General features: G+C 43.0%; 1 protein-coding gene across 1 annotated transcript; it reads left to right on the top strand.

The window, feature by feature from the left end:
- The first annotated feature begins 190 nt into the window (after window positions 1-190).
- On the top strand, window positions 191-27,621 carry epas1b (endothelial PAS domain protein 1b). The gene is made up of 16 exons (XM_057047055.1): window positions 191-569; window positions 12,653-12,843; window positions 15,243-15,391; window positions 15,936-16,023; window positions 16,114-16,232; window positions 16,420-16,622; window positions 18,375-18,481; window positions 19,895-20,042; window positions 20,265-20,473; window positions 20,734-20,972; window positions 21,278-21,391; window positions 21,468-21,970; window positions 22,164-22,215; window positions 22,302-22,395; window positions 22,632-22,802; window positions 22,956-27,621. The coding sequence occupies exons 1-16, from the start codon at window positions 544-546 to the stop codon at window positions 23,105-23,107; spliced, it is 2,565 nt and encodes an 854-aa protein (XP_056903035.1). The 5' UTR covers window positions 191-543; the 3' UTR covers window positions 23,108-27,621.

Below are 27,621 nucleotides of genomic sequence, written 5' to 3'. Positions count from 1 at the left end.
ATTCCCTGTAAATATTAACATTTTCACTTTCCTCTATTCACCTGTTGCAGAGGCGGGGGGGTGGGGGCGCGTATTTGAGGAGCGTGGGGTGTGGGCGGGGCGCAACACTGTTGGGGGCGTTTCCTTGGCAGTGTAATCAGCCAATCAGCGTGCCCGGACCGGAGCAGCGGCCTTGACGGTGCCAACTGATCAGCCCAGAGGCAGTGCGGTGTCAAGAGTTTGCAGATCTCAGCGTCTTGAAAAAGTTTTGCGCAGCGTGCGCCTTTTTTCACTGCAGCAGCAGCAGCAGCAGCAGCGACAGCAGCCTGTGTGCCGGTGTTTCCACGGGTGAGAGGCTGTACAATCCTCGGCAGTGTTCTGAGACTGTACGGCCCTGATCCCCACCATTCCAGCCTGGACGATCACAAACCAGCCCGGTGCTCTGTGGACTAACGCCACTTCGATGTCACTCCTATACCTTTAACCTTTTTCTGTCTTTTTTTTTGCTCTAAAATCTGGACTAGACACTACCAAGGGAATTACAACACCAGCGTGCGTAAAAAGATGACGGCCGATAAGGAGAAGAAGAGGTGAGCCGTTTGGATTTAGTTCCCCTGTGTTAATGATCGCATTAAACAGAGGAGTGTGTGTTCGGTGGGGAAAAAGTCGGTGGCTCCTGTTGCACAGAAGGAGACCTGTTGCAGCAGCGCTCCATGTGACTTGGCCCTGATCAGATAGTGCGCTTGTCAAAAATCTCAGCCCGTGGCTTCACCAGACCGTTTGTGATGGGGTTGTAACAAAGATGAGAGTCGAATTGAGTGACAGGGTCCACGGCTGACAGGAGACCTCCCCTTAAAAACCTTTTAAAAAGTTTGGAAACAGTTGGAAAACACTGTCTGGTGTCCCTGGAGAATATCAGTGTATCTCCTTCCACAGGAGACCTGCATGCAGGCAGGGACCTGACCTAATTCCCATTTAGTGCTGAAAATGAATGTACCTTTCCCACTCCCTCCCCCAAACCAGGTAATTTTGTGTTTGCATTTTTGAGTTCCTAACCTCTGACCTGCTTTCAGATGTCATGTGCTACAATCAGCTCTTATGATAGATATCAGAAATGCCTGGTCAGGAATTTTCCAGACCTGCAGGTATCGTGCAATAGTTTTGCAAGAAGAAAATGCAGCAGCCTTCCAATATTAGCTTGTTTGTTTGTTTTTTTGTTTGATTCAATTTGTCAAGTCATGTTTGACTATGAATCCAGTTATTTACTTAAAAAACTGTTACTGCATCATGTTTCCATCTCGGATGTTTCATGAACAGAATCCAACGCTGTGCGTTTTGACTCTAAACTGTGTCCCCTTCCTCTCACCATGACGTTAATTGAATCCTCTTTACAATCAGAACACATGTATCAGTTTAAACAACCCAGAATACCAGCAAATGGGGAAACAGTACCTGCAAAATCAATGTAATATTCTTGCAATATGAAGAGAAAATACAATTGAATCATCAGAATTGTGTTTTTTATGCGCACTCCTTGTTCCATTTGGTGCCGTTGGTCAAAACGAGGGGTGGTACAGTCTGCTGTGTGTTTGGTTCTTTATACATGATCATAGACATTTGTGTGACACTCTATTTTCTTTAGCAGCATATAATTGTATCATGCTCAAGGGAACTTGATCTGCAAAAATGTTCCTTAAGGAACATGCAAACAAACAGGTTCATCAACTACTGTACGTCACATTTAACGCCACGTTCAACATGCACCATCACTCAGGAAGGAAGTGATGCGTTTGAAACCCATTTTCTCTGTTGGTCCTCTGCTTTAGTTGCTATAAATATCATGAAATATCAGTACACGGGGTTTTTGACCTACAGCTCATTTGTACCTCCTGGGTGATTAGCTCCAAATAATTTAGTTTGCAGCTCTTTCCCACATAGAGCAATCGGCCATTCCAGGTTTTTTCTTTCGACTAGAGGAGAATGATGTGCGTAATTGTAAATGTGTTTTTGTCTTGTGCCCAGCGGCACATTGTCAAGGTTGTCCCAATGTCATAATTACTCTGATACATGCAGTGATTAATGGTAGCTGCCTGCCAAATGCATGCCAAGGTGCTGCTTTTCATACTAGTTTTGATACTCTCACCTGGGTTGACATGAGAGGATGAACCTCCAGAAACATAAATGATGTCTTTTAGATATTCAAGGCACTACATTTTAATTTTTCATTCAATTTTAAACACACTTTCTCCCAGTAAATGGCACAGATTCACTCTGTCTGTGTCATTTCTTGAGTCAGCCTCCACCGCCGCTTGACAGGTTAACATATTGGAGGTTTTCCTCCCGTGCCGACCACTTTAAAGGGCTTTATTTCATAGGCGTTGCGGTTGAGTGACATCTCTTAGCATGTGATCTCCCCTACACATGTTCAAAGTCCATTGCCAGAGTCCATGTTCAAAGTCCAAGTCCAGAGCAGCCACGACTGTCAGGCACATATGAAATCACTGCGGAGGAAATGAACTCTTATTTTAAAATTTCAACTATATCTTGGTTGGTAATGACGCAACACAATGTTTTCATTTCGTTGGGAGAGAAAAACAAATCGTGTGTTCCCTGAGTCTCTGATTTAGAAGAACAGTGAATACACTTATCCTTTCCTCGCTTTGACACTTTGTTGCATTTGTGATAAGTCTTGAGAGGAAGAAGCGTTTGCATGAACAGGAGTACAAATATTACCCAGAAGAAACAGTTCTGTGTCAGATTCTTAACTCCCATCACATCATCGCATCTCTGTGTAGTGAACCGAGGCCCGACTGACTGGCACGGTGCTGCCATGTCTCTCTTGAATGCTAATCCTGCACCAGCCAGACATCATCCAACTCATAGCAGTCGCTCCACCTGCTTTCTGAAAGAGACGAAATGTGAGTTTCTACAGAGGGAAGCAGGTGGACGTGAATCTCGCCTGGGTCCACTTTTTTGCATCTTTTCTGGCTGTCCATCGAGTCTCAAGTCATTGTTTATTCATAATTGGGGATTCATGCATGCCTTCATCTGACTGGACAAGGTCCTGGGTTGACTGGGCAGGTCATGTGTACGACCAATCGAGGGGACTGGGGTTTTGCCTCCATGTTGTGGGGCCATAATGCTAAAAATGGACACAATACAGGAGAATAGTTAAGACTTGTCTTCAACTTCCTGTTGGATTTAGGTAATCTATCATACAAATTATGTTCATATAATCTGTTGATAAAAGACTTTTTATTTTAAACTACTGTTTACTGAAGTTTTTTGTTAAATAATTTTGGCTTGCAGCCATATTCTGGTCAGTCAAACACAGTGTTGCAGCAGCTGCCTTGCACATGAACCATTTATATAACGTGTTAGCTCAGTGTAGTTTAACAACAGCCCCTCTCATGCTTATTAACAGGGCACATAATCCATGCAGTGATTGTTCCAAACATCATGCAATATGTTGTTGAAAAGAGCAGATTGCCCTGAAATCGAGTTCACTGAACCAACCAGCACATAATCGTGTTCTGTGATTCCAGTATTTTATTGTTTGTCAGCAGGAGGAAGGGTGACGTCTTCATTCCCACCACTGAGGAATGTTTACAGGGCTGTAGATAATTAGCTTGTTTAGGGTCCGTTATCCACATAGACCCTCGAAATGAGGACATAGTTGGGAACTTGAACCTTGACTTCTGGTTGGGCAACTTTTAACAGATGCGGACAGAACTCGGTCCAGTTTTCCTGTTTAAGCCAACAGAAAATAGTTTATTTGTGGAGCTTTGGTTAAAAATAAACATTAGCTTAATTTGATATGAGTGTATTTGTCACTTCTGAATAAGTCTTTCCGAGGCCCAAAAATCTGTCGTTGTCCTCATAAACTCTCCCGCACAAACTCGTATTTAGAGGTTTCCTGATTTAAAGAGGAAGGTGGTTTAAAAAATAGAAACGGAACAGAAAAAGAGAGGCGATAAAGGATTTATTGTTGCCAGGCAGTGTTGAGGTCATGAGCTCGAGATATGGTCAAGAGAGGTATCTAGAGTGTTTCCCAGCCAGTTCCCAGATGGGCCGGCTGGTGTTTGCAAGCACTGCTGGAGGATACTAGCCTGGGTCCAACGGGCTTTTTTAACATGGCTTTGCTGAGAGTGCTTAAACAGCTCGAGCTGAGAGAGTGAAGATCTTAAAGTCTTTCAGCGATCGCAGCTCTCGGTAACAAGCCGAGGATTTTCCCTGTCAGGGCTGAGTGCACTGTGAGCCCCGAGGGGTGCTGGTTAATTCCTCTGCGCTTTTCTTCCCATTTTATGTCAACTATTTGTATGCAGTCATGGGGTCTTTGGGTTCATTTCAGTAGCCTGATGGAGGAAACTCACGACCTTGATTTTCAAGGAAATTCTGAATTATTATCAAGTACCGTAAACTTTGGGGTCAACTATCCCTCTTACTGCCATGGAAGTTTTACTCTATTCTTATGCAATGTATGTTCATGTATAAGTAAGTTTATCAGAAATTGTAATGTTTTAAATCAAGTACATTTTCTTAAACCTTGACCTTTGACATTAGAGGCTCACGATTTAATCTCTTTTCCTCCTGTAAGGCATGAACAATTATCGAAATATCATTTTGTACCAGACCCTGGTCTAGTTTGAAGGAGCATCCTTAGTGGGGGAGTAGTGGGGGCCAAAGAGCGTAGTCTGACAGTAGGACGCGTCTGCCTCAGATGATGCCGAAGCCTGGCGGCGTCACTCTGGTCTTCGGGAAGCTGCAGCGGAAGACCAGTGGTGGTCTGGGAACACTTTTGTGTCTTTCCTTTGTTATATTTATCTCCCGCTCCCACTCCTCCTTTCTCCGAACTTACATTCTTCCACAATCTTTTTTTTTTTTCTTTCTTTGTCCTTTTATTCATATCACATTCTCTCATGATTGTCCTTCTCCACGCCCCATCAAGTTTAAGGCCATTTGACGAGTCACACATGCCCCCCCCGCCAAAGAACTCTGTCTCCTTGCCGTTTCCTATTTCCTGCCCGCCAGCTCTCCTACTTCCTCTTCCTCTGCTACCAAAATGGCAGGCTTCCATTACTGTGTGTCACCTGGCTGAGCTCCAGGTCGAGTCAGTCATTGTACTTCTTGTAAACCTGTTGATTTTTTTTTATTTATTTCCAGATGTCAAATCCTAGATCATAAATCTGGGTTAAATGCAATGGAAATGCAGCTGCAGCTAATACAGGAAAATAAATGCTTATAAAGAAAAATAGAAAATATAATAAGGCTAAATGATGAAGGTAATATTCCTCCATCAGATCCACTCGTCTGCCAGACAATAGCTCTAACAAATTGCAAAAAAAAAAGCTAAATTTGTCAAAACACAAGCAACAGAAGCAAAAACAACTCCCATAGCAACCCAGTTGATTGGTGTGCGTTTGCGAAGCCAAGCTATTGTATTAGTAAACAGGCCAAACTTGTCTGGAACTTTGAGGGACATGTTGTTGTATTGGTTGGTTCGGCATCTGAATCGGCTGCTGTTGGCTGTGGTGGCGTGCGGAGATGTGGCGCTCACGGTCCATATGTAAACTGTCACCGTCATCTTTCCTGTCACTGTTTTTCTTCTGTAAACCCACAAAAACTCACAGGCTGCCATTCAAGCAAAGCTCTGCCATTGACTCATGTGAAAACATCTCAGATTGTTAGTGTCTGCAGCTATTGTTCTCTATTTTTATGACTTTTATTCTCACTCTAAAGTTTGAAAGAACATATTGTCTTGAAGGCAAAAGTCATAATTTTCCTACAACCTTCCTGCTATAGTGTGGTTTTCTTATGGGTAAAGGTAGAAAAATGAGAAATAAAACCCAGAAATTGTAACACTGCTCTGATGGTTCCCCTTCATCTTGTTACTTGTGTGTTTAGAAAGCAGTGATGTTGTACAACAGCAGATATGACATTCTCTTTTAGGCTCTTTAATCCATTTTTCATGTATCTTTAATGTTAATATTTAAATTGTGAATCCTGCTAACGAACTCCAACTTCACTGGTGTGAGTGGGAGAATGTGGATCAGAAAGAACACTTTCCATAAGGGTAAAATACCTTTTTTAGTTTCACTTAATTGAAATCTGGCCAGTGCAGCATGTTTGGTATTCTGACGAAGGGCCCCCAGACCGCTCAGTTGCCCCTGGTTACACCACCTGGCCCCTCTCTCTCTACAGCTCCTTCAATCAGCGAGTCTCTCCCGGTCATCAGTGGGTGGCGTAGGTGGGTTTGTTTGTTTGTGCCAGGGTCGGTCTTGGTGTGTGTGTGCTTGATTGTGTGGGTGTGTGTGTGTGTGAGAGAGAGAGAACGAGAGAGAGAGCGTCCCGCATGGCTTATCAGAATCATCAGCAATCTCCTGCATCTTTTTATTTTTTTCTCTTGATAGAGCCAAACTCGGAGGCCCCCGTCTGGGATGCTGTTTGTTCGTGTGTGTGTGTGTGTGTGTGCGTGTGTGTGTGTGTGTGTGTGTGTGTGTGTGTGTGTGTGTGTTTGGCCTGTGTTTTTAGAACTCTGTGTTCCCCAGGATCACAGATTAGGCAGTACTGTATTGTTGATGTGTGTTTGTGTTCGGCCAGGCGCCACAACTGCAGGAAGACCAACTGTAAGCAAGGAAAGGTGTGTGTGTGTGTGTGTGTGTGTGTGTGTGTGTGTGTGGTGTGTGTGTGTGTGTGTGTGTGTGTGTGTGTGTGGTGTGTGTGTGTGTGTGTGTGTGTGTGTGTATCTACACACATTTCTGTTGACGTGTGTGTTTTGGGTGTGGACAAACTTGTTCGACTTTCGGGCACGTCACCACCATATACATTATTTGTTTTTTATTCAGATTGTGGGTAAAATATTATTTTAGCTTATCGTATTAAATATTTGAGATTTTGCATCTAAAATTTCAGATGCTCAAGTGAAAAATAAATAAGGTTGAAGGAAAAAGCGACATCTTATGCCTGACCTACTTCGTGTTCCCCTGATTTTTGTGGTACATTTACAAAAGAAATAAAGCTGCATGTTGAAGATATGCAATAAGATTCCTCACACATTACATTTAATAGATTTTCATTTGTAACATTCAGCATGATGTTGCATACCCCCCCCCCCCCCACACACACACACACACACACATGCGCGCACACACACACCAGCTGAACTGCTCTGGTTTCAGTGAATGATGGAACGATTTGCAGATTTTCGCAGATAAGAGCGAGTTACTCAGAAGAGAAGAGAAAACATTCGTGCAACGCTGTTATGAAACTACAGCTTGATGTAATTTCCGCATTTTTGCGATATTTATATTTCCCATCTTTATGAAAATGAGTATTTTAAAAAAAATCCATTTTTTGTGGCGTGACTTTCTCCACCGTGCATCGTGCAGGTGGGCTGATAAATGATTCCGCCACTTCAAAAACAATTACAATATAATTACAATATTGAAGCTGTGGGATTCTGATTAAACGCGATGTTGCTGTGGAGAAACAAGAAACATTCAAAACATAAATTTGCTGAACAAGATGCCATTATGCCCCCATAGACATGTGAGTGCAGCTGGGTTTTTGGTATAATCCTTCGCAGTGAAAACAACTTCTCTTCATCTTTGTTTTACTTGGACCTGCACATAAAACAGTTGGTCAACGCTCACCTCTCCACAGCATCCAACGCTAATCTCTCCATTAAATATCTCTTAATTCCTTTTTGGTGCCTTAAGCTCTGTGTGAGAGCAGTGACGCACATGGATGCCATTCCAGACTGCGAGCCAGTGAGAGTGCAAACATGAAAAGTGTTTGCTGAGCTGATTTAAGAAGATGGTTTCATTATTATTGTTCTTATTAATCCTTCAATTGAGATCAGTTTGAATAAAAAAAAATATTCAGACAAAAACAGAAGAGCAATGAGATGGCAGGTTTCTCTTTGTCTGAAAGCAGTGATTAACATACTAAAATGTTATTTTCTGTTTGGTCTTGTGGCACCAAACAGCTTCAGACGTCCCACAATTTTCAGTTTTTATTAAGTGATCATTGAATTAAATTGGAGACATTTTTTTTCATCTAAAAATCAGCCGGTGATGTCATCATCATCATTTTCGTGTCTAATTTTGCCCTGTATCACGCTCTTCTCTTTGCCTTTTCCCGTTCACTGTAGTGGGTACGGCTGTACACTCCAATCACTGGGGGAGGGGGGGGGGGGCTGCTGATGCCTCCATTAGCGACGGGACCAGATCCAGTAGATCTAACAGCAGCAGCTCTGTCGCTTTCTTTATTGACTTTTCCTTTGTTTCTGTAAGACATCACGCTGGCTTTTAATACCAATATTTACCAAGTTGGTCACCAATTAGGCTGTTATAAAGTGCTGATTGATGGACTGATGGTTGGTTGATTGATTGGTGAGTGATTGATTTATTGATCTATTGACTGATTCTAAACATTCAATGCAACATTGCCATTTCAAATACACATCGTGAGAAAATGGCAGACCAACAGGTTATTAGACTGTTGCTCTCATATGTAAATTGGTCACTACGTGATCTTTGGTCCATTGTCTCTTCCTACACGTCTCAAAAATGGGAGGGGCTAGAGTTGGAGGAACAAGATAAGTTGTTTTGTCGACGTCCATACTGGCATATAGGCTCTTGGTCAACTCCCAGTGTGTACATGTACACACGAACGTAGGTCCACTGAGGCGCTGGTTTGATCATGTTGCCTGAAGTGCTGAAGGAAATGTGCAGGAAAACAGGTGGAGGGCACTCAAGCCCAGTCACTGACTCAGTGTCTTGTGTGACGTGAATATGTGTGTGTGTTTTCTACCCGATGTGTACTGACTTGCTTTTAGAGTGACAGTGTTATTTCTGTCATAGAGGTTTTAGAATGCACGGCATTTTCTACCTGTCTCACCTTTTCTCTTTATTTTTCTGTTTTTGGCAGCCTCAGAATAAGCGGCCTGTCTCCAGTCACATAGTTTAGTGTTTAATAAGTTGTGGGTTTATATTGTTATTTAACAACTCAGATATTTTGCTTTTGTCAGGAAATTCTCATTTCAAATTGTGAAATGCGTACTGATATTTCTGACCAATGACCAATCTGTGCAGTGTGAAGCAACCCACTGATCCACACATCCTCCCCTTTGTCTTTGCATAGGGGACGTTTAATGGATTATTTGGTGTTTGCACCAAAGGATAAAGAAATCTAACGTACACAACAAATTCTTCAATCCAAGTACTGCGATATTTCAAAAACGATGACGAGCTCACTTGGTAAACGCTGAGCTATCACTTAATCGCTATTTGACGTCTGCTTAAAAGGCAAAATGACGAAAAATGATTGCCCTGTGATTACAAACGCGACAAGAACAGGCGAAAGGTCGACTCTAGATAAACATTTGGGGCTGTGCATGCAAGCTTGCGTGAGTGCAGTATGATGAAAATAGCTGGCAGCTTGTATATCCACATAGCTGTGGCTCAGGTTGCTATTCTCACACATCTAAAAGCAACGTGAAAAAGATGCCAGAGAATCAGAGCGGAACAAAAAAGCGTTACTGCTGCCGCCGCAGCGCCTTTTTGTGCTGACGGCAAACCAGAGCCGAGCTTTGTCCCAAATGAGGCTGTCTCGGATTTGATTCATTCCCAGGTCGACATGTGTGTCTCTGGGTTGTGGATGATATGAGGAAGCCGTAAGGACTTGCGTCACCGTGCACGCCGACCTCTGAAGTCTCATGGCGTGTTTGATCTGAAGTTGTGGTTAAGACAGAGAAGCAGGGCGTTAGGGCGTTTGTTTTTCATCCCTGTTGTGGGTTGTTTTTTTTTATCTCCTCAAAGGTAAATTGAGGAGTTACTACAACAGGAAAGCAATGCAATATTTAAAGTATATGTGTGTGTGTTTGTGTGCGTCTATGTGTGACCTTTAATCATCACAAGACACTGTCGCAATGGACATGGTGAGAATTGTGTTTAATTGGCAGTTGAAACACTGTTCCGTGCCTCTGTTGGCCTGAAAACACAGTGGCAGGGGTTGAAGATATCAGGTATCGCGTTAAAATGTGGACTCCTGTGTTCTCTTTGTGCTGTAGGGGGGCAAAACAGTGCTGACATGGTTTTATATAACACAGTTTTATGTAACAAATATAGTAAAATCATGTGTACAGTCTAGGCAAGCATACTGTGATTTTTCCACTTAAAAGAAATATGAAATATTTGGTGTAAAGTTTGCTTCTCTGGTGTGGTCGTGAATGTGTTCGTCAGTGTACATTTAATTTGGGGAGTGCTTATTGACCAAATATTGACAAAATATATAAAATATTGACAAATATAACATTAATCAACTGCAGCAGTGAATTCTGTGAATCCCTATTAAGATCCATCCACATCCCATACCAACATGTACACTCTGTCATCATTTTAAGATTATTATTATTATTTATTTTTGTAATTATTTTTGAGTGACGAGCTGGCTCTCGCTCAGTGACGACCAGACCAGAAACTAGCTGACTATCGGCGGGTGCTGCGTTTTCTCCGCCTGGCTTGCCTGCATGAACTCGATGCCCTCTGTATCCAAACATGCTGAATCTTGTCCAATATCTGTTGTCATGGGGCTGTTTTTGTGATTTTAAAATCACATCACCTCCGACGGAAGATGAGCAATGAAAAAGGGCGGCACCCCTGGTTTCGATCTATTTTCAGGTATTGAATAACTAAAGATCAGTGATCCAGGCTAATTAAAATGATTATCAGTTGCATCATAGCTTCTCTTGTTTTGCCCTCCAGCTGCTGTACTTTGCAGGTTTTACTGTTGTTAAATTGGGCCAGGTTGATTTGAACCACTTTAAAGTAATCACAAGTATTTTCTTTGGTCTTTTATTCATTACTGAGTCGGTTGGATCACCTCAAACATTACTCTGAAAAACTCTGTGGCTGCGGCTGCTGAAAGTGATTAATGGCTTTATTTCTCTCATAAAAAGAGCTTTACCTCGGAATCATATGGTTCTCCCACATGCCTTTGAAGTCAGATGTTGTTATTTCAGTGTATATTTATCAAATCTGTCGTGAGCAAAGTCGGATTTCGGCTCCCTTGGTGGAAATGATGAGGGGTCACTGAGTATACCTCGGTGCCCCAATGAGGCGGACCGATTCCCATTGTTTTGGATCCTCAAATAGTCTGCTGGGAGCTGCAGCAACAATGGAGCCAGACGATCAAAGAGCGGCACCACACGCACGCACAAGCACACACTTTTAGGTGCGAGTCCAGTTTTAGCCGTCACCGTTGACTCGATTGAGCGTGAGCAGCCGGGGTCTGCTCGCTGTCTGCTGGGTCAGTAGTAATGAGAGTTGGGCTGATTCTCAGTCTGGGGTAATGAGTTTAAAGCTCTTGCAGACCAGCGAAGAGCCGCAGCGATGGGACATATATACGCCATGAGATAAGATAACGCAGCTTCTGTGTTGCGCCTGCTGCGCTAATTGCGCGCTGTTTCTCTCTAATGTGCATTTGCGGGGGAGTCTGGATTGAAGCCAGAGGGAAAATTCAGATCTGACACTAGAAGTCTTTGCAATGGCAAATACTTATCTTCTCAATATAAAAGCGGTTGCCACTTTCAATCGTTTTCTCCCTTTTTAATCAGCTAGCCCGCGTTTGCGTGCATGCGCAGATTTAATCTTGGGCTGCAGCCAGTTTTCTCACAGAGGGCCAACCTACACACTATTTATATATATGTATATATATCTCCACTATTACTGTTTAAATTACGAATACAGACTGTCTTTGCGAATGCTGAAAACACCACAAAATTACGCTTTTTCTGTAAAATGTTACCTTTCAAACTGTTTGTATTCATAGTGATATTTTCAACATTGTTTTTATTTTTATTTTTTTAAAATTGCAGAAAAGTGGATAACAACCCTGTTGATCTTGTGTCACCTGTATTGTTTCCTTGTAGAAACCAGAAGCTCTTCGCTCGCATGTTTAAACTTGAAACATGACTTTCAGTTAAAACCCATCTTCATAGCCCCCCGACACCTTTATTGACGGTTAATGCTGAACGGTTCTCGTAAAGTCGCACCACTCACTTTACTGTCAGCATGACACCAACGTCCTTGGAGACCCTCGAGCGACGCCCGGGGCTCTTAAAACCCTTGAACCTAAATGGAAAATTCACCCGCCACACTTTCAAACATAAAATGAGCCTTTTTATTGGGTCTCGTAAAAACCAAAATATTTATAGGATATAGGTTAGCATGCATTGCTTTCCTGATCGGTCAGCAGTGATATTTTTTCACCCTTGCTTGTCATATAGGTTATTATAAGTAGGTCGACCTTTGGGTCTAGGGTCTAATTAATGGGCTTTTCTTTCTTTCTGTTTCTGCAGCCAAAGCGGCAGTAGGTCCGACACAAGCTCTGGTTTCTGTTGGATATGCTGACATTTGAATGAAGCCTGGGCTGGCAGAGGGCAAATTTCCCATATTTAATGACCAAGAGGACAAAATTAAGGGCTAACGATATCTAACCAGTTGCATCCTGTGACCAGTAGTGGGCGCTGTAATCAAATATGATCTTTAGCAACATAAAGGTTGCAGATTTCTGATATATCACTTATGTGATGTGGGACAAATGTAAAGTCGCAGTAGTGTCGTATTTCTGTGCTTCGCTTCTGTGACCGTCCTCGTCTTTCTCTTTGCAGGACCAGCTCAGAGCGGCGCAAGGAGAAATCTCGCGACGCAGCTCGCTGCCGGCGCAGCAAAGAGACGGAGGTGTTCTACGACCTGGCTCACCAGCTGCCTTTACCCCACAGTGTCAGCGCTCACCTGGACAAGGCCTCCATCATGAGGCTGGCGATCAGCTTCCTGCGCACACGCAAGCTGCTTGACACAAGTACGTACAGCGTCTGGTGCTGTGATGAATCCAGATTTCCCATGAATCCATTTCGGAAGACCGACTCGTCTCTCTGGTTGTTAAGTTGAAGGTTGATTAACCGGTTGGTGCGGAAGGCATCACGGGTAACCTGAAATGATCCTAATCGTTGCAACACAATTCCAATCTATACACCTGATTGTGTCGGTATAGATCTGAAGAGTCTGGGGGTAAATGTTACACAAAGCAACAGGGGGTCTTTCAGTGGGTTCAACATTTTTTGTTTTTTATTTAAACAGATGGGGGTCGTAATTGTTGGGTAGAAAGTTATTTCGTTGCACCCCTTCCTCTTGTCACATTTAAATTTAGAAGGCAGGAAGCCTCTAAAAGAAACAGACCCTATTGTTCTGATTTTTCGTAACATCTTGAAGTGAGATCAGAGAAGAGAAGCGGCCTCGGTCACCCCAGCAACTTGTAAAAACACAAAAGACTTTTAAGAAAGCTTGTAAAAGGTTTACAGGCATTGGAAGCAAGATACTGTCGTGAGACATCTCAACACTCTCATTAATAGCTTTATTGCACGCACAGTAAGATACAGAAGCACGTATGGATATTTGAAAGATTAATGTGTAATGACAGAGCTTTAGCTTTGACTAACAGACCATATTTTTGGTTACGTTTAGAATATCTTCGCACCTGTTCTTGGAATAATTTTGATTTATACCTGATTAAGATCGTGACTGACAGTATTTCAATTTATTGGCCTTCCTTAATCACTCTGCATTGTTCGTCAGGGAAACCGGGCTACATAATGTGTCCCGAAACAATGGTGACGGCCGCTTCCTGTCTCTGTGTACTCAGTCACTTACACTTCCTTATGAAGATCTTTTAGCAAAGATTTAAAATGTGACGGCAACAATGACAGAAGAGTCAAATCTGTACATAAAAAAATAAGCCCTTAAAATCTGACGTACATGAAAAAGAGAGCAGAGTCGCAGTGGATGACTTTCTGTTTTTACTGAGCAATGCAAAGGACCAGATGGCTGGGGGGGGGGGGGGTCAGACAGACAGCTGTTGATGGGAGGAGAGGAATGGGAGCTCCGCAAGATGCGGCGGCCGATAGGTTATCAGAACCAGGCTGATTGCTCGGCGATGGGAGCAGAGATTTGAGAGGAAGCGAAGAACTCTGCCCATCGTTCCACTGCTGCTGGCATCACCCGCGCCAGCCATAACAGCCGTCTGCCATGGCGCCAAAAATGGTTGAATGCACACGGACACAAACAGGCTGTATAAGCATGCAGCAACAGGAATGTTAGCTGTAGGAAAGACCTTTTTATGTTACATAAGATCAGGAACACACAAGTCCAGCAACCACTTTTGGTTTAACTGGGTCCAAAGAACATGAATTTATTATTCCAGGTATGTCATCCTGTGTTAATTTTAGTAACTAAAACTAAATTATGGGTTTATTGGAAGGGGGGGGATTGTTTTGTTTTTTTTCTTCCCCATCATCTGGCAGGAATTTAAATGTTGGCTGTCTTGGATATCCTTGGTTCTGGAAAAGTTGCCATTTTTGAACGTGGACCAGTACTTTATATTATGTGGTGACCTACATGGATGGTACCATAAAACATGAAGCAAAAAAACCGACAAAATCAGTCGCACGCTCCGAGTCTTGAATGAGCAGAGCCTTGTGTCCTTTCATTCTATTAGACCACAAATGTCACAACTGTTGCACTGTTGAGGGAAAACACCATCCCGTTCGGAAATCTGGGTTACACAACCACAGAACAACAGACGGAGATGAAAAGTGCAACTTAGTCCAAGTAGCTCATAATCATGGATCAGTATTTAGGCTAAAGGTGCCGCACGTCTGTGGACTGAACCTCAAGAGTCTGAACTCCACGGGGTCCATGAGAAAACCCTTGGCGCCCCCTGGGGTTAGGGCTTTCTGGGCCCGGCTCCAAACTGAAGCTGCAAAACCCATCTGGGAGGTTTGAGAACCAGCCGTTCTTATCTTAGGGAAGCACACTGGAGGAACTGCAAAGGTCTCCACCCACACTGGCTACTGGGCTTTGTTCACACTTGCACATGTGGGGTCAGTAAAGCTAGCCCGCTAGCTGTGATTAGCACTGGAATCTGAATATTGAAAACCATTTGCATCAAAAGAGAAACCTGTCATGTGTGTAATGTCCTTAAAGAGGGCTTCTTGTATAAAACTCATTTTGGGTGGATGTTGACAAAAGTGGGGTTGAGGAGCTTCAGGAAGGAGATTTACTGGTTTGTTTTGGCCCTGAGCCAAGGAGGAAAACACGCGGAGACACACTATCACAAACATTACGTGCATCCACAATGATACCACTTAATAACGAGCACAAACCGAGACAATTTGTGTAACTCATCTCGTTATTTCTCCCCAGGCTGTAGCAGCGGCAGCAATTGCGACGAGGACAAGGAAATGGACAGTCTGTACCTGAAGTCTCTGGAGGGCTTCGTCGCCGTGGTAACATCAGACGGTGATATGATATATCTGTCCGAGAACATCAACAAGTTCATGGGGCTCACGCAGGTACACAAAGAGGGGAAGGCACATTAAAACAGGCACGTCCGAGAAGGCCTTTGTTTTCTACAGCGGCGAACTCCAAATGCCAGATGCTGTTTTTCCAACCCAAATCATGAATTATGTCTGCGCACAGCGTGTTAAAAACAACAGCAACAGCACACGAGTCATCGTCGTATGAATTGATTAATTTAAGTGAATGAGCCATCCGTTTAATTCTGTTCAGTCTGAGTTCGAAGGGTTAGAAAAAGGAGATCAGAGTATTTTTTTTCCACATCAATTTAATTTATTTGAATTTTTTTGTTTAATGAACAGCCCAAAAAAGGTGGCACTTTTTCTGTGCTTGGAGTCAAAGTTTGAATCACCTGCAGGAATTTATCTAAAAAAACATTAAATACTGCTGCTTCTGCTACTGCTGGAGGTCAATACTGATCCAGAACATACATTTCTGAAAGACATTATATATATAAATATATATATATATTTTTTTAATTATTTTTTTTCCTGGATTTGATTGTTTTCTAGAATTTTCATTCTTATTGTGTTCTTCCAGGTGGACCTCACTGGCCACAGCATCTTTGACTTCACCCATCCATGTGACCACGAGGAGATCAGAGAAAATCTCAGCCTGAAGACAACTGGTCAGCACTCAGGCACTCAAGGCCCCCACCATCATCAAAAATAAAGAAAAATCACCTTCATCTCACAGTATCCCACCAAATGTACTCTAGGTAATGCCTATGACAAGAAAGGCAAGGAGCTGAGCAGCGAAAGAGACTTCTTCATGAGGATGAAGTGCACGGTGACCACCAGGGGGCGCACAGTCAACCTCAAGTCAGCCGGCTGGAAGGTCAGAGTTGCTGGATTCTGAATTTTGGGATTTTCTAACATCAGGATAGGTCTCTAATATGGGTTTGCTTCTTTACAACAGTGTTATGAGGGATTTTTCAGAAAATATCCCTTTCCAGCGAGTTCATAATCTGGGTCTTTGATGCACTCTTGGTGACATTTGGCCTCTCCATGTCCCCTATCGGCAGGTGCTGCACTGCACCGGACAGCTGAAAATGTACAACAGCTGCCCACCGCGAGGCCTGTGCAGCTTCAGGGAGCCTCCTCTCACCTGCGCTGTCCTGATGTGTGAGCCCATCCCTCACCCGTCCAACATCGACACGCCGATGGACACCAGGACCTTCCTTAGCAGGCACAGCATGGACATGAAGTTCACCTACTGCGATGAGAGGTACACCAAGTGGGGCGCACACGGCTGGTTTATCCATGTGCAGAATCGTGTTTTGACCGTGGTTGCAGTCTGAGGGACGTACAGACACTGATGTGGACAGGCCTGCAGCATTCCAGGAGTCCAACCAGCGTTAAAGCAATCGGGGTAGGGAGTGTAGCCAGTTAAGCTGCCAACAGCTAATGACGCTTCACAACAGAGAAGTGAAGCAGGAGCAGCATGTTGGTGGGTTCTCAATCATCCAGGACGGCTCTGCGAGGGCTCCTGGTGAGTGGACTGGTCTCCAGGTCTGATAAAAGGTGGAAAATGCTCCACCTGGAACATCTGGGACCTTTCTCTCACTGTTTGTCACTGTTTTGTTTTTTTTAGCTGGATCGTAGTTTTTATTCACAGCCAGAAACCAGGAAGGCCCTTGACAAAAGTCACTTCCTATTTTATGGAGAGTGCTTTGGTTGTAAAATATTGAATCTGAGCAGATTGCTGGACTTCTTCTTCCTTGTGGTATTGAAATTAAAAGACAAACACGCATTGATGAAGTTACACAAGCGCACACACTCGGGATTCTTATCTTATCAAGTTGCTCAAGCAGGACAAAGGTTTGTTTTGGAGCGGGGGAAAAAGTTACTGTTGCTTTGGATTGTGCATGCAAATGTTTTGTGTAGAACATTGTGTGCGCACAAGGACTCATTTTCTTTCATTTTCCTTGTTTTTGGTGCATTGTAAAAGTTGGCCAAATCTTCTCTCCAATTACACAAATGAGGTTATTGTTTTTGGCTCTGTGGGGACTTGCGCTCATTAGGGAAGGAACAAAATGTTTCTTTAGCTCATGTCTGGCCGTGTGAGGGCTCGAGGAGGAAAAGGAAGGACGGGGACAGAGAGGGAGCGTAGAAAAGGTGTCTTGGTCGCATTAATGACAAAGCTTTTTGAACAGTCAGTTATAGTTACAGTTACTTGTCTGATGATGTTTTGTCTGATGACGCTCCAAAACAAAAATGCAGCTCTGATATGTTTCCCTTTCTTCTCCTTTCGTTCATTTATCTTCCTTGTTTTTGCTTTTTTTCCCCTCCTTGATGATGTGCAGTACCTTTCACTGACAAATCTCTTTTCTTTCTCTTTCTTTCTCCATCTCCTCTTTCTCTAATCGGTTCCAGCAGTTAATCTTCTTCATCAGGCATCTTGATTGTTCGTCTTTGTCGTCCTACACAAATCAAGGGCCATTTGTCTGGAAACATGAAAATCCAAATATTCAACACACACCTGCTTTTGCTGGCAGCCTTGAAAAGCTATTCTGATGCTGTGTTTATCTGTAATCTGTGTAATTGATTATAAAATCGGGGTAAATTTTAAAAAGCGTGTTTTTGCTACATTTGTAGTGAATTATGAGCGATACCTTTACTTATTCTGGTGCTAATTTATCTGCTGCGATCAGAAAATACCAATGTGTTTTTCATTTTTGAAGGAGCCTCCCATGTCGCGAAGTAGTCTAATCCTTTGCTTTAAAATAAAAAAAAGCTTCAAAAGGTGGGATCTGTTGGGAAACACAAAGAATATTACAGGAAAAGGCGATTTTTTTTCATGTCATGTGAGTGTTGGAGGGAGATTAGCTTTTCTGTGAAAATACAGTGAGAATGTGAAAATTCCGTTTAGTTCCCAAATCATGTGTGAAGCCTTTTGAAGTGGAGCCGTTCAGAAGTGGAAGAGACACGATGGACTGTAATGGAATTAAACTTTTGCTTTATGTTTTGTTCGTCACAGGGTAACAGAGTTGATGGGTTACACTCCTGAGGATCTGCTGGGGAGATCGGTCTATGATTTCTACCACGCGCTGGACTCAGATAAAGTCACCAAGAGCCACCAGAACTGTGAGAGCAAAATGATTTTACCCCTCTTCATAGAGAGAGATATTAAAAAACCTTTGATTTTTCATTTATCCTTGACTGGTTCCACTGTCTTACTTGACCTGATGGTGTCCTAAAGTCCAGGACTTTGTAAGCATTGTGTGTGCACGTACATGCACTCGCTTACAGATGTCTGGGTGGGTGTGAAGCAGGCGCTATGAAGATGCCTTGTTTTTATTAAATAAAGTCCTGCCCCTGATGGTGTGTTCAGGTTTGCTTCGCTGCTGCCTCCTACCCAGCGGACCAGGTGGCCTATTATAATGCATGGGTGTGCGTGCGTGGATGATTGTGCATGCACGAACATAGCCTTAAAGAGTCGTGGCTTTTCTCCAGATCATTAGGCGCTGTGAACAACTCTGGCAGTACAGGGGAAGATTTCAAACCATCCCTGCAACATAATTATGGCTGTGTGTGTGTGTGTGTGTGTGTGTGTGTGTGTGTGTGTGTGTGTGTGTGTGTGTGTGTGTGTGTGTGTGTGTGTGTGTGTGTGTGTGTGTGTGTGTGTGTGTGTGTGTGTGTGTGTGTGTGTGGTAATTATAAAGATATATTTGTGTAATTTCAGATTAAATCTTCAACTCTGATAAATACGTCAATTTGCTGAGTTAACTAAAACTTTATATTTTTATCATCAGATTATTTGTTTGTTTCTACATTGGGACTTCTCTTGATGGTTCAAATCATATATAGGTTTAAATACAGAACATATTTAAGTGCTTGTGTGCTATTTAATCTCTTTGTCTCTCACACACACACACACACACACAACACACACACACACACACACACACACACACAGCCTACGCTCACACACAGTGATTGGCCTTCTGTACGCTGACCACGGTTCAGCCCGTTTCCCACGCCAATACTGAACTTTGGATTCTGGCCAGCACATCTCAACTCGGAGTCAAATGCGCCATTTTCTCATTTTGCAGCTTTGCACAATAATAATCAATGTCAAAACATCTAAAACGGCCATGAATTATAAAGTCATTTGTTTAAAGATAAAGCAGTTGGATTTAGTTGTCACATTAGTGCGTCTGTGGAAACAAGTCATTTCTATGGCTATATGCTATATGTTGCTAATATGCTGGGGTTTAACATGAAAACACTTGACACCTGATTTGGGAGCACTGCCGTTTTTCAGTTCTAGTCAAATAAGTCATTTTAATTTGCTTGAAAGTTGCTGACAGCTTTGCAAGAATTCATGACATTGACTCTAAGGGTGTTCCAGCGACATCAGAGACAGTCTAAATTTATGGATTAGGTTTTATAATCCATACCATCCTACATGCACTTGTGCTCCTTCTCTCCTTTGACCAATGTCTCTGTCTTTGTCTGTCTCTGTCCCTCTGTCTCTCTCTCTCTCTCTCTCTGTAGTGTGCACCAAGGGTCAGGCCGTGACGGCTCAGTATCGTATGCTGGCTAAAAACGGAGGTTTCATCTGGGTTGAAACTCAGGGAACGGTCATTTACAACAGCCGTAACTCCCAGCCCCAGTGCATCGTGTGCATAAACTACGTCCTCAGGTAACCATCGCCACCCCACTCAACACCTCTGGCAAGTTAGAGGCAAAAACAGTTTAGTCAACACAGAGCACGCGCATGGGCGCTCACAGGTGAAACAGGTTAAATGCTGTGTTATGGTGGATAACAGCCGGACATGCAGTGCGATTACAACAGTCATTTTTACACCGGTTCTCTATTCTATTCACAACGCTCCATTGTTGCTCCCTTTCACCAATCTTGCAGCGACATTGAGGAGAAGTCTACCATTTTCTCCTTGGAGCAGATCGAGGCGCTTTTCAAACCGCGCCACATGAGCGGTTTCTTAACTGAGGGAGGTGTGGGCGTGGTCGCCGAGCCGGGAGACGCCCTGTTTACCAAACTCAAAGAGGAGCCGGAGGATCTCACCCAGCTGGCTCCGACGCCTGGAGACACAATTATTACCCTCGACTTTGGTGTGTGTCAACCTCCATCACGCTCAGAGTGTATTTGCTAGGCCGTTAGCAGTAATAATTGTTTACCTGCTTGTACAATATTGCACCTGATCAAACCAGCCGTAGATTCTATTTGATTTGGAAGCAAATATTTTATACTTCATAAATCATGTTTGCTTTAGTTAATCACACTGCTGTTTATGTTCCTGCAATGCTGCACATATGCGGTTGCGTGTAATTAAAAGAACTTGGGGAAAATAACAGCCGGTATTTATTTTTAGCTCGTCCTCAATTTGAGGAGACCCGGCAGGCACCAGGATACGGTCAGGTGTCTGCTGCAGGCATGGCCCTCCCAGACGTTCCATCCTGGTCTAATGAGAGCCTCAAGCCTGCCCCTGCAGCACCAGCCAAGGGCCCGCTTCCACTTCCAAAGGACATGAGCAATATGGCAGCTGCCTTTACCATGCAGCAGCATCCACGGACTGGCAGTGCCACGCCGAGTCTCAGCAGCTGCTCCACGGTGAGAACGGGCAGTCAATCATCATAAACTGAAAGGCGTCTTGAATGAGTGAGCGACTGGTGGCAGTTGTTGCTCTGTTCTGTCTGTGTTTGCTGATACACGAGGGTTGGAAGGTCTCAAACTGGGCCCTGTGTGTAGGAATAACAGGGCTGGATGTTTGGAAGGATCCTGTCCTTGTTAGAACCCGTCCCCGTTTGTTTTTATGCTGTTGTGTTTTGTTCTCTTTTCTCCTTGCTCCCTTTCTTTCCCCCGTGTCTGTATTGTTTGCTTCCTCGTTGGCTCTAACCTCTTCTTCTGCCCTGCAGCCCAGCAGTCCAGGTGATTACTACAGCTCCGTGGACAGTGACCTGAAGGTGGAACTGACTGAGAAGCTCTTAATTCTGGACACAGAGGGGGATAACGGTCCTGCTAACACCAAGGTTTGTATTTCCCTCACTCTGGTTACACACTTGGCTCTCTGATTTCTACATATATAATGTACTCTTCTTTTCCCAGATGGACTTAAGTGACCTTGACCTCGAGACGTTGGCTCCTTACATTCCTATGGATGGCGAGGACTTCGAACTGAATCCCATCGAGCCCCTGGAGGGATCCATGGGCAGCAACAGCAACCTTGCTCACACACACCAGAGCTTTAGCAACATCGCCAGCCTCTTCCAGCCCTTGTCCTCCCCTGCCCAGCCTCAAGGTCACTACCAGCGGCGGCCTACATCTGCACCCAGTGCCGCAAAGGAGAAGATGGGCTCCACACCAGCGGCTGTGGGCTCCGTTGACGGGTCGTGTATGATGGCACATGTGCAGAATCCCCCTTACCGTGCCCCTGCAAGAACCCCTCTGTCCTCTATGGGTGGCCGTCAAAATCTACAGTGGCCTCCGGACCCTCTTTTAACTTACCAACAACCACAGCAGCCCGCAAAGTCCTTCCCACTGGACAGATTGTCAGGAGAGGAGCGCCTGTCCTGCCAACAGAGCATACCCCATTTCATGCAAAAACAGAGGTGACATTCATGGCATAAAGTTTCAACAAATTGCAGTCTTTGATATTTGATCATGCATGCACCACGTGCACTATGGGCATAATGGAATTGCCTAGTTAAATCTGCTGGTAGTTTAAATGTATTTATAATCACAGGTGTGACCAGTGTTTTATGGCCAAATGTGTCCAATATTGTGTGTGTGTGTGTTCTACAGAGACATGAGTCCAGCCAACAGAATCAAACGCTCCTTCGCTCAGATGTCTGTGGTGGGTTTTCGTTAAAACTCTTTTGATGTGTGATTTTTTTTTTTCGGCTTTATTTTTCGCTGACGTAGCGCTTCATTGTGTTTCAGGGTGAAAACAGGTTTTCAGAAATGATGTGGAAGAAAATGAGGGATGACGACTGTGGCGCTATAGATGGTTCCATCAGCAGGGGATCCCTGGCAGGTCAGAACCATTTGCTGTGGGTCCATTCAAGGGCTTTTATTGGGCCCCCATATTGTTTTTCCCAGTTGTATGTGGAGAGATCCGCGCTTGCAATAGCTCATCCTAAACTAATTGAAAACTTCGATTTTGCCCCAATACGCACGTCAAAAGTCTCAATGGGTCATAATGTAAACTTTTATAGCATCACTGCTCTCACGTCCGTCTTCTAAACTGTACTTTCGCTGTGTTGGAATCAGAGATGCAGAGGATGATCCCGGGCGGCATGTTGTCGTATCTCGGCTGTCTGCAGCAGCACAGGAAGTGTCAGTATGCTGGAAATATGATCAATGCTGCAAACGAGGAGTCCTTTCCAAAAAAGAGATGCAACTACGCTCAGTATAACCTGCTGCCATCTAACAAGAGCGAGGGTGAGTTGACCTTCGGTGGCCCAGCGAAAACCAGGCTGGAAGCTGAAATCGGAATGATGTCTTCCTTAAAGCAACATGGCAGCTGTAAACGCGGTTTCCCTTGTGCGCCCGTGAACCCTCCCGATCATCCGCTCCTTCTCTGTCATTTTCCAGGTATAGCCAGCCGTTTGCTTGGCCCTTCTTTTGAGTCCACCTGTCTGCCGGAGTTGACCCGTTACGATTGTGAGGTCAATGTGCCACTGCAGGGCAACCTGCACCTCCTCCAGGGCTGTGACCTGCTGAGAGCCCTAGACCAGGCCACCTAAACTCCTACATCCAGATCCCAGAATGAACTCGGACTTCCTCGCTCTCCGGGGACCTGAGCTTCTCATCTTTGTAGCTCTGGGGCTTTCAGGAGTCCAGCTTATCTGCCTTAGCTTCACACTCAGTTCAGACATAACTCTGTGCCTAAATGAGTTTTGATACCAGGGTTAAGCCACTTTACACCCTCTCCTAGTTCTCAGTCAACACGACGGGTGGCTGTCAGTGCACAAACGTCACGATGCACTTAGATAACATAGACCACTTGGTTAAATAAAAAAGGTCAGCGTGGGACAGGTATTACAAACTACGTCAAAAAGTCTTTGACACTGGGATTCAATACTGATCATCTGGTTTGCTGCAAGCTCAGAGGTCAGACCTGTTTTTGGAAATGCAGGTTGATCTGGTGTTCAACCAGATGTTTCCTACCAAGGTGGCCAGACTACATATGCAGTATGGAAATGAAACTACAGACCGATATAAACTCTGTAGCTTAGTCAGCTCCACCCTCACGTGATCCACAGTAGATTAGGTGAGATGTTGCATTGAGAGACGGTGGGATTTGACCAATATTCAGCCGTTTTTGTTGCTGTTTGCTCTTGTTTTAAGCTCCAATCAAAGCGTTTTGTCCAGACGCCTTCCTCTTTTAGAATCTGATCGTGTTAAAATTTGGTATGCAAATTTCTCAATCAACACTTCCCCGATTGCCAAAAAGATTTTATTTGAGCACCTTGTTTGCACCTTCGTGTTTGAACACATTTGTTTTAGTCCTTTTGACTTTTTAACCAGTTGAATAATGGCAAAATCTATAAAATATTCAAGAATTTTGACCCCCTTCATCATTATGCAGCACGATTTAAGAATGTATTTGTTTTAATTGATGGGACACTAATTATTCTAAAAAAAAAATCTATATCAATCCTAGTCTGTTCAACTTTCACCATTTATAGATTTAGTTTTACCCACTAATACCTTGAGTAACATCTTTTACTGCAGTTTTTTGATAACAGAATCATCTTTTTGTGTCACCTTTAACATCATTTTCTGTTATTTTTCTCCAGGTTCTTCTCTTTTTTTACCCCATGAGAGATTTTTTTAATTTTCGTGTGAAATACACAATAATATGCGTATATTTCTGCTTGTGTTTTACAACAAGATATTTCTTTCCTATCTTTGTCATATTTCTTATCCATGTGCATTTTTCAATTTCATTTCTCGCAAATAATAATTCATAGATCTGAAAGCCTGAAGCTAACTTTAATCACAAGCGAATGTAGCCGAGACAGGATCTGACTAATTTTACTGACTAATCAAATGCAGGATAACATTTCTTTTTATCTACTTTACATTTACTGTAAGCAGACATGATAGTTGAGACTCGTATGAATGTTTTAGGAGGAACATAAATGCCTATGTACTATAAATTAGGAAAAAAGTCTTTTTATCATAGCTGTTAGCCACAATTTATTCAGTTTTATGTCTATTTTAGTAGAAAGCAAGCATTGTTCGAATGAAAAAAACGCAATTGTGATAAATAAGTTTTGCCAAAATTAATATAAATAACTTGAATGGGAGTAGAAAATGTGTTGACGTATTTGTTAGGTGATCTAATGGGCCTGCAAGACTTTTAATATTATAATAATGTAGCTGCACAATAGGCTCAGAATAAATAACAGCTGAGCGTTCATGTGTTGGGTTGCTAAAGGAACATTACTGTTGTTCCACCAGGCTGAGGGCATATGGCAAAAGATTTGGGCTGGATGTGCACCACATCCGGAACACAATTCCATTCGAGATTTGGCTAGCAGCAAGGCTTCCCTTTAGTTGGGATTTCTTTTCCTTAATTCATTTGTCACCATTAGCTCCTGCTGATTGTTATTTTCTGTGTTACCGTTTCAGTGAACGACCCTCATAGTACTGGCAGGTTACACACGTGTTACTGCGATGATCCACCTTGAAAGCAGGAACAAAAATCCCCTTTCACCGTCTTTTCAGTCAAATTTTGTCATTTCTTATGTTTTTCTTTTAGCACGAGCGCAGTAGCATCAGTTTTGGTGTCCGTGCAGTCCAACCGCCTGTGACCTTGACAGAAATTGGACTTTATTTATTCAGGATGAGGACAAGGCCAGTTTAATTTTTCTTATAATCAGCAAGACGGTGGCTGCAAATATCAGAAAACTGTTTCTCCATGTGTCGGGATCTTAACTTTTCCCACTAGAAATCTGTCTCCCAGAATGAGTCCTGGGTATTTTCCTCTTCTTGCCTGTCGTATATATTTGTCTCTATGTGGTGACCACTTTTAAGTATCAGTTATAGAGCTATGTACACATATATGTTACATATTTAAAAAGACAAAACTTGTGTTTGAGATATTGTTTTTAGTGTTGTGTCTTGGTACTTTGTCCTTATCTTTAGAGGCAGATAGATCAGATGACTCGCAGTGCTCTTTCCTCTCTCGCTGTTTCTGTCTGCTGTGTGTGGCATTATTCGTTTTCCCAGAGTTTTATTCTTTTAATAATGTTATCCTATATCATATTTGATCCTTAAATTATGTGTTGACTGGGCAGTACTGTTCTTTTCTGCTTTAGGAGGATGATTATAGAAAAAAACGAATGCAGATAAAAGATGAGTATCGGTTTCATTTTCCAGATATGTAGCATTTTTAAGAAAAAAATTGTTCAGAAGGTAAATTCAACACAAGTCCTTTTTCCAGTTGCATATATAAAGACAGTGGTGCTTGATCATGTATATGTCATTTTTAGAAATTTAACTATATCTGTTGGATCCACTAATACTGTATATCGAGGGTCTTTTTTTTGCTGAAAACCTTTTAATTACGTTTAATCCATATAATGTGCCTTATTGTAACTGTATGGCTATCTTAAATTCTGAGTTTGCCCTTCAAGTGCACAGTTCATTTCCCACCTATGGATTTTGGGGGGCTATCACTATGTAAAATCCCTGTTCTGACAGTTAAGGATTTATTAACATCTATTTTTGCCTTACAAGAACCTTTTTTTGTTTAAATGGGGACACAGGGTCACAGGGGTGGTTAGAGTTAGCCCCCCTGTCATCGGCCACAGCTCCTTTATAGCCTCCTCTCTGTTGTTTCTGTGTTAATTTCCTTGTGCTTTAGCTCCCCTGGTGCCGACAGGTGAAATGATTGTGAGGGTTTTAAAGGAAATGGATACCCAGCTCATCAGATGACCGGACGGTCCGTCTGTTGACCAGTGGGTTTATTAACGGGAAAAAGTTAGAAGCTCGCTTTTGCAAACTGCTTGATTTGAGGGAGTTCAATGTTCTCTGCAACCCAAAAAACTACGAGTGCCACAGTAGCGGTTTTCTCTCTTACCGGATAAATATGCATTTTCACCTGGGATCCCAGTTTCCGTGGTGACAGCAGTTGTCTACCTGGTAGGACAGAAAACCCGGCCTGGCAGTGGCACTTGTAGGACTGGGTTGCCTACACCTGTGTTAGCCCAATACTGTGAAGACCAATGGCCAGTTATTGGATTTCTCAATGTTTTTGATCTAATCCAGGGGCGTCTAGACCCGGTCCTCAATGGTGTCCCTGTCAGGATTTCTGTCTCACTACACAAATCTTTTGCCAGCGATCCCACTTTTCAACTGCTGAAGCGTTTTCTGCCTGGTAGGACAGAAAACCCGGCTGGATTGCAGCCACCGAGGACTGGGTCTTAATAAAAACCTGATCTAAAAAAAGACTGAAGTGATTGTGAAAGGTTGTGATGTCAGGTTGAGTGAAGTGTTGCACAGCCTGCCCACTGATGCATCTCTCTCAACTCATCCAGTCTCTTCACTCCTACATTGGTCTGTTTTTAGAGCCCAAAACAAATTTTTAGGGTGTCAGTGACCAGATTGAGTTTGCGTATTGAATTTCTGGGGAATGCCAATAGCAGTAGCCATATGTAGCTTTTCTTTAAAGCACCTTAATATGAAAAAACAGAGTTTTTAATATTCCCATGGCAAAGTAATTATCGATCATTATTGCCAGCCAAAGACATTTTTGAACATAGTTTTGAAAAATTCCCAGGAAAGTTGCGATTTCAATAAAACTGTTCATGTATGTTGAAAACGTTGGCTAGATGGAAGTCGATTACACATAAATAGATAATCCCGCCTCAGTTTTCAAGCTCCTGAATCCTGATTTTATTAAAATTTTGTGCATTTGTGTTATAACACTTTCAGATGCTGTGTCACTTGATGGGTGAATTGTTCAGAATTTATCGGCTCACTTGTTGCATGACTTCATTGAAATAGTCGACCTTTTATCTTCTGTCTCCTCTAACAGCATTTTTCCTTTATGTTCATGTTCCGCTGTGTCTGTTTTGTTTTTCCGTGTCAAACAGTACAGTTATATTAGCTGCATTTTTTTCATGTGCCTTAATATGGATCTTATTATCATATATTGTCATTATTATTACTTAATGAGGAATTGAACCCTCTAAGTTTGTCTTTCTGCACTGATATTATTAAAGCATACTGATCTTACCCTCCCTCA

Source organism: Takifugu flavidus, chromosome 11, assembly GCF_003711565.1.
Source record: "Takifugu flavidus isolate HTHZ2018 chromosome 11, ASM371156v2, whole genome shotgun sequence".
NCBI classification, from domain to species: domain Eukaryota; kingdom Metazoa; phylum Chordata; class Actinopteri; order Tetraodontiformes; family Tetraodontidae; genus Takifugu; species Takifugu flavidus.
Note: the sequence above shows the minus strand (reverse complement) of the source record. Positions and strands in the feature narration are given on the sequence as shown.

Bases quoted from the DNA above. Each gene is read 5' to 3' on its own strand.
- epas1b (XM_057047055.1), top strand. From the start codon at position 544: ATGACGGCCGATAAGGAGAAGAAGAG. The intron at 16,623-18,374 runs GTACACCAAGTG...TGTTCGTCACAG, and splicing joins TTCACCTACTGCGATGAGAG to GGTAACAGAGTTGATGGGTT. The intron at 20,043-20,264 runs GTAACCATCGCC...CCAATCTTGCAG, and splicing joins TGCATAAACTACGTCCTCAG to CGACATTGAGGAGAAGTCTA.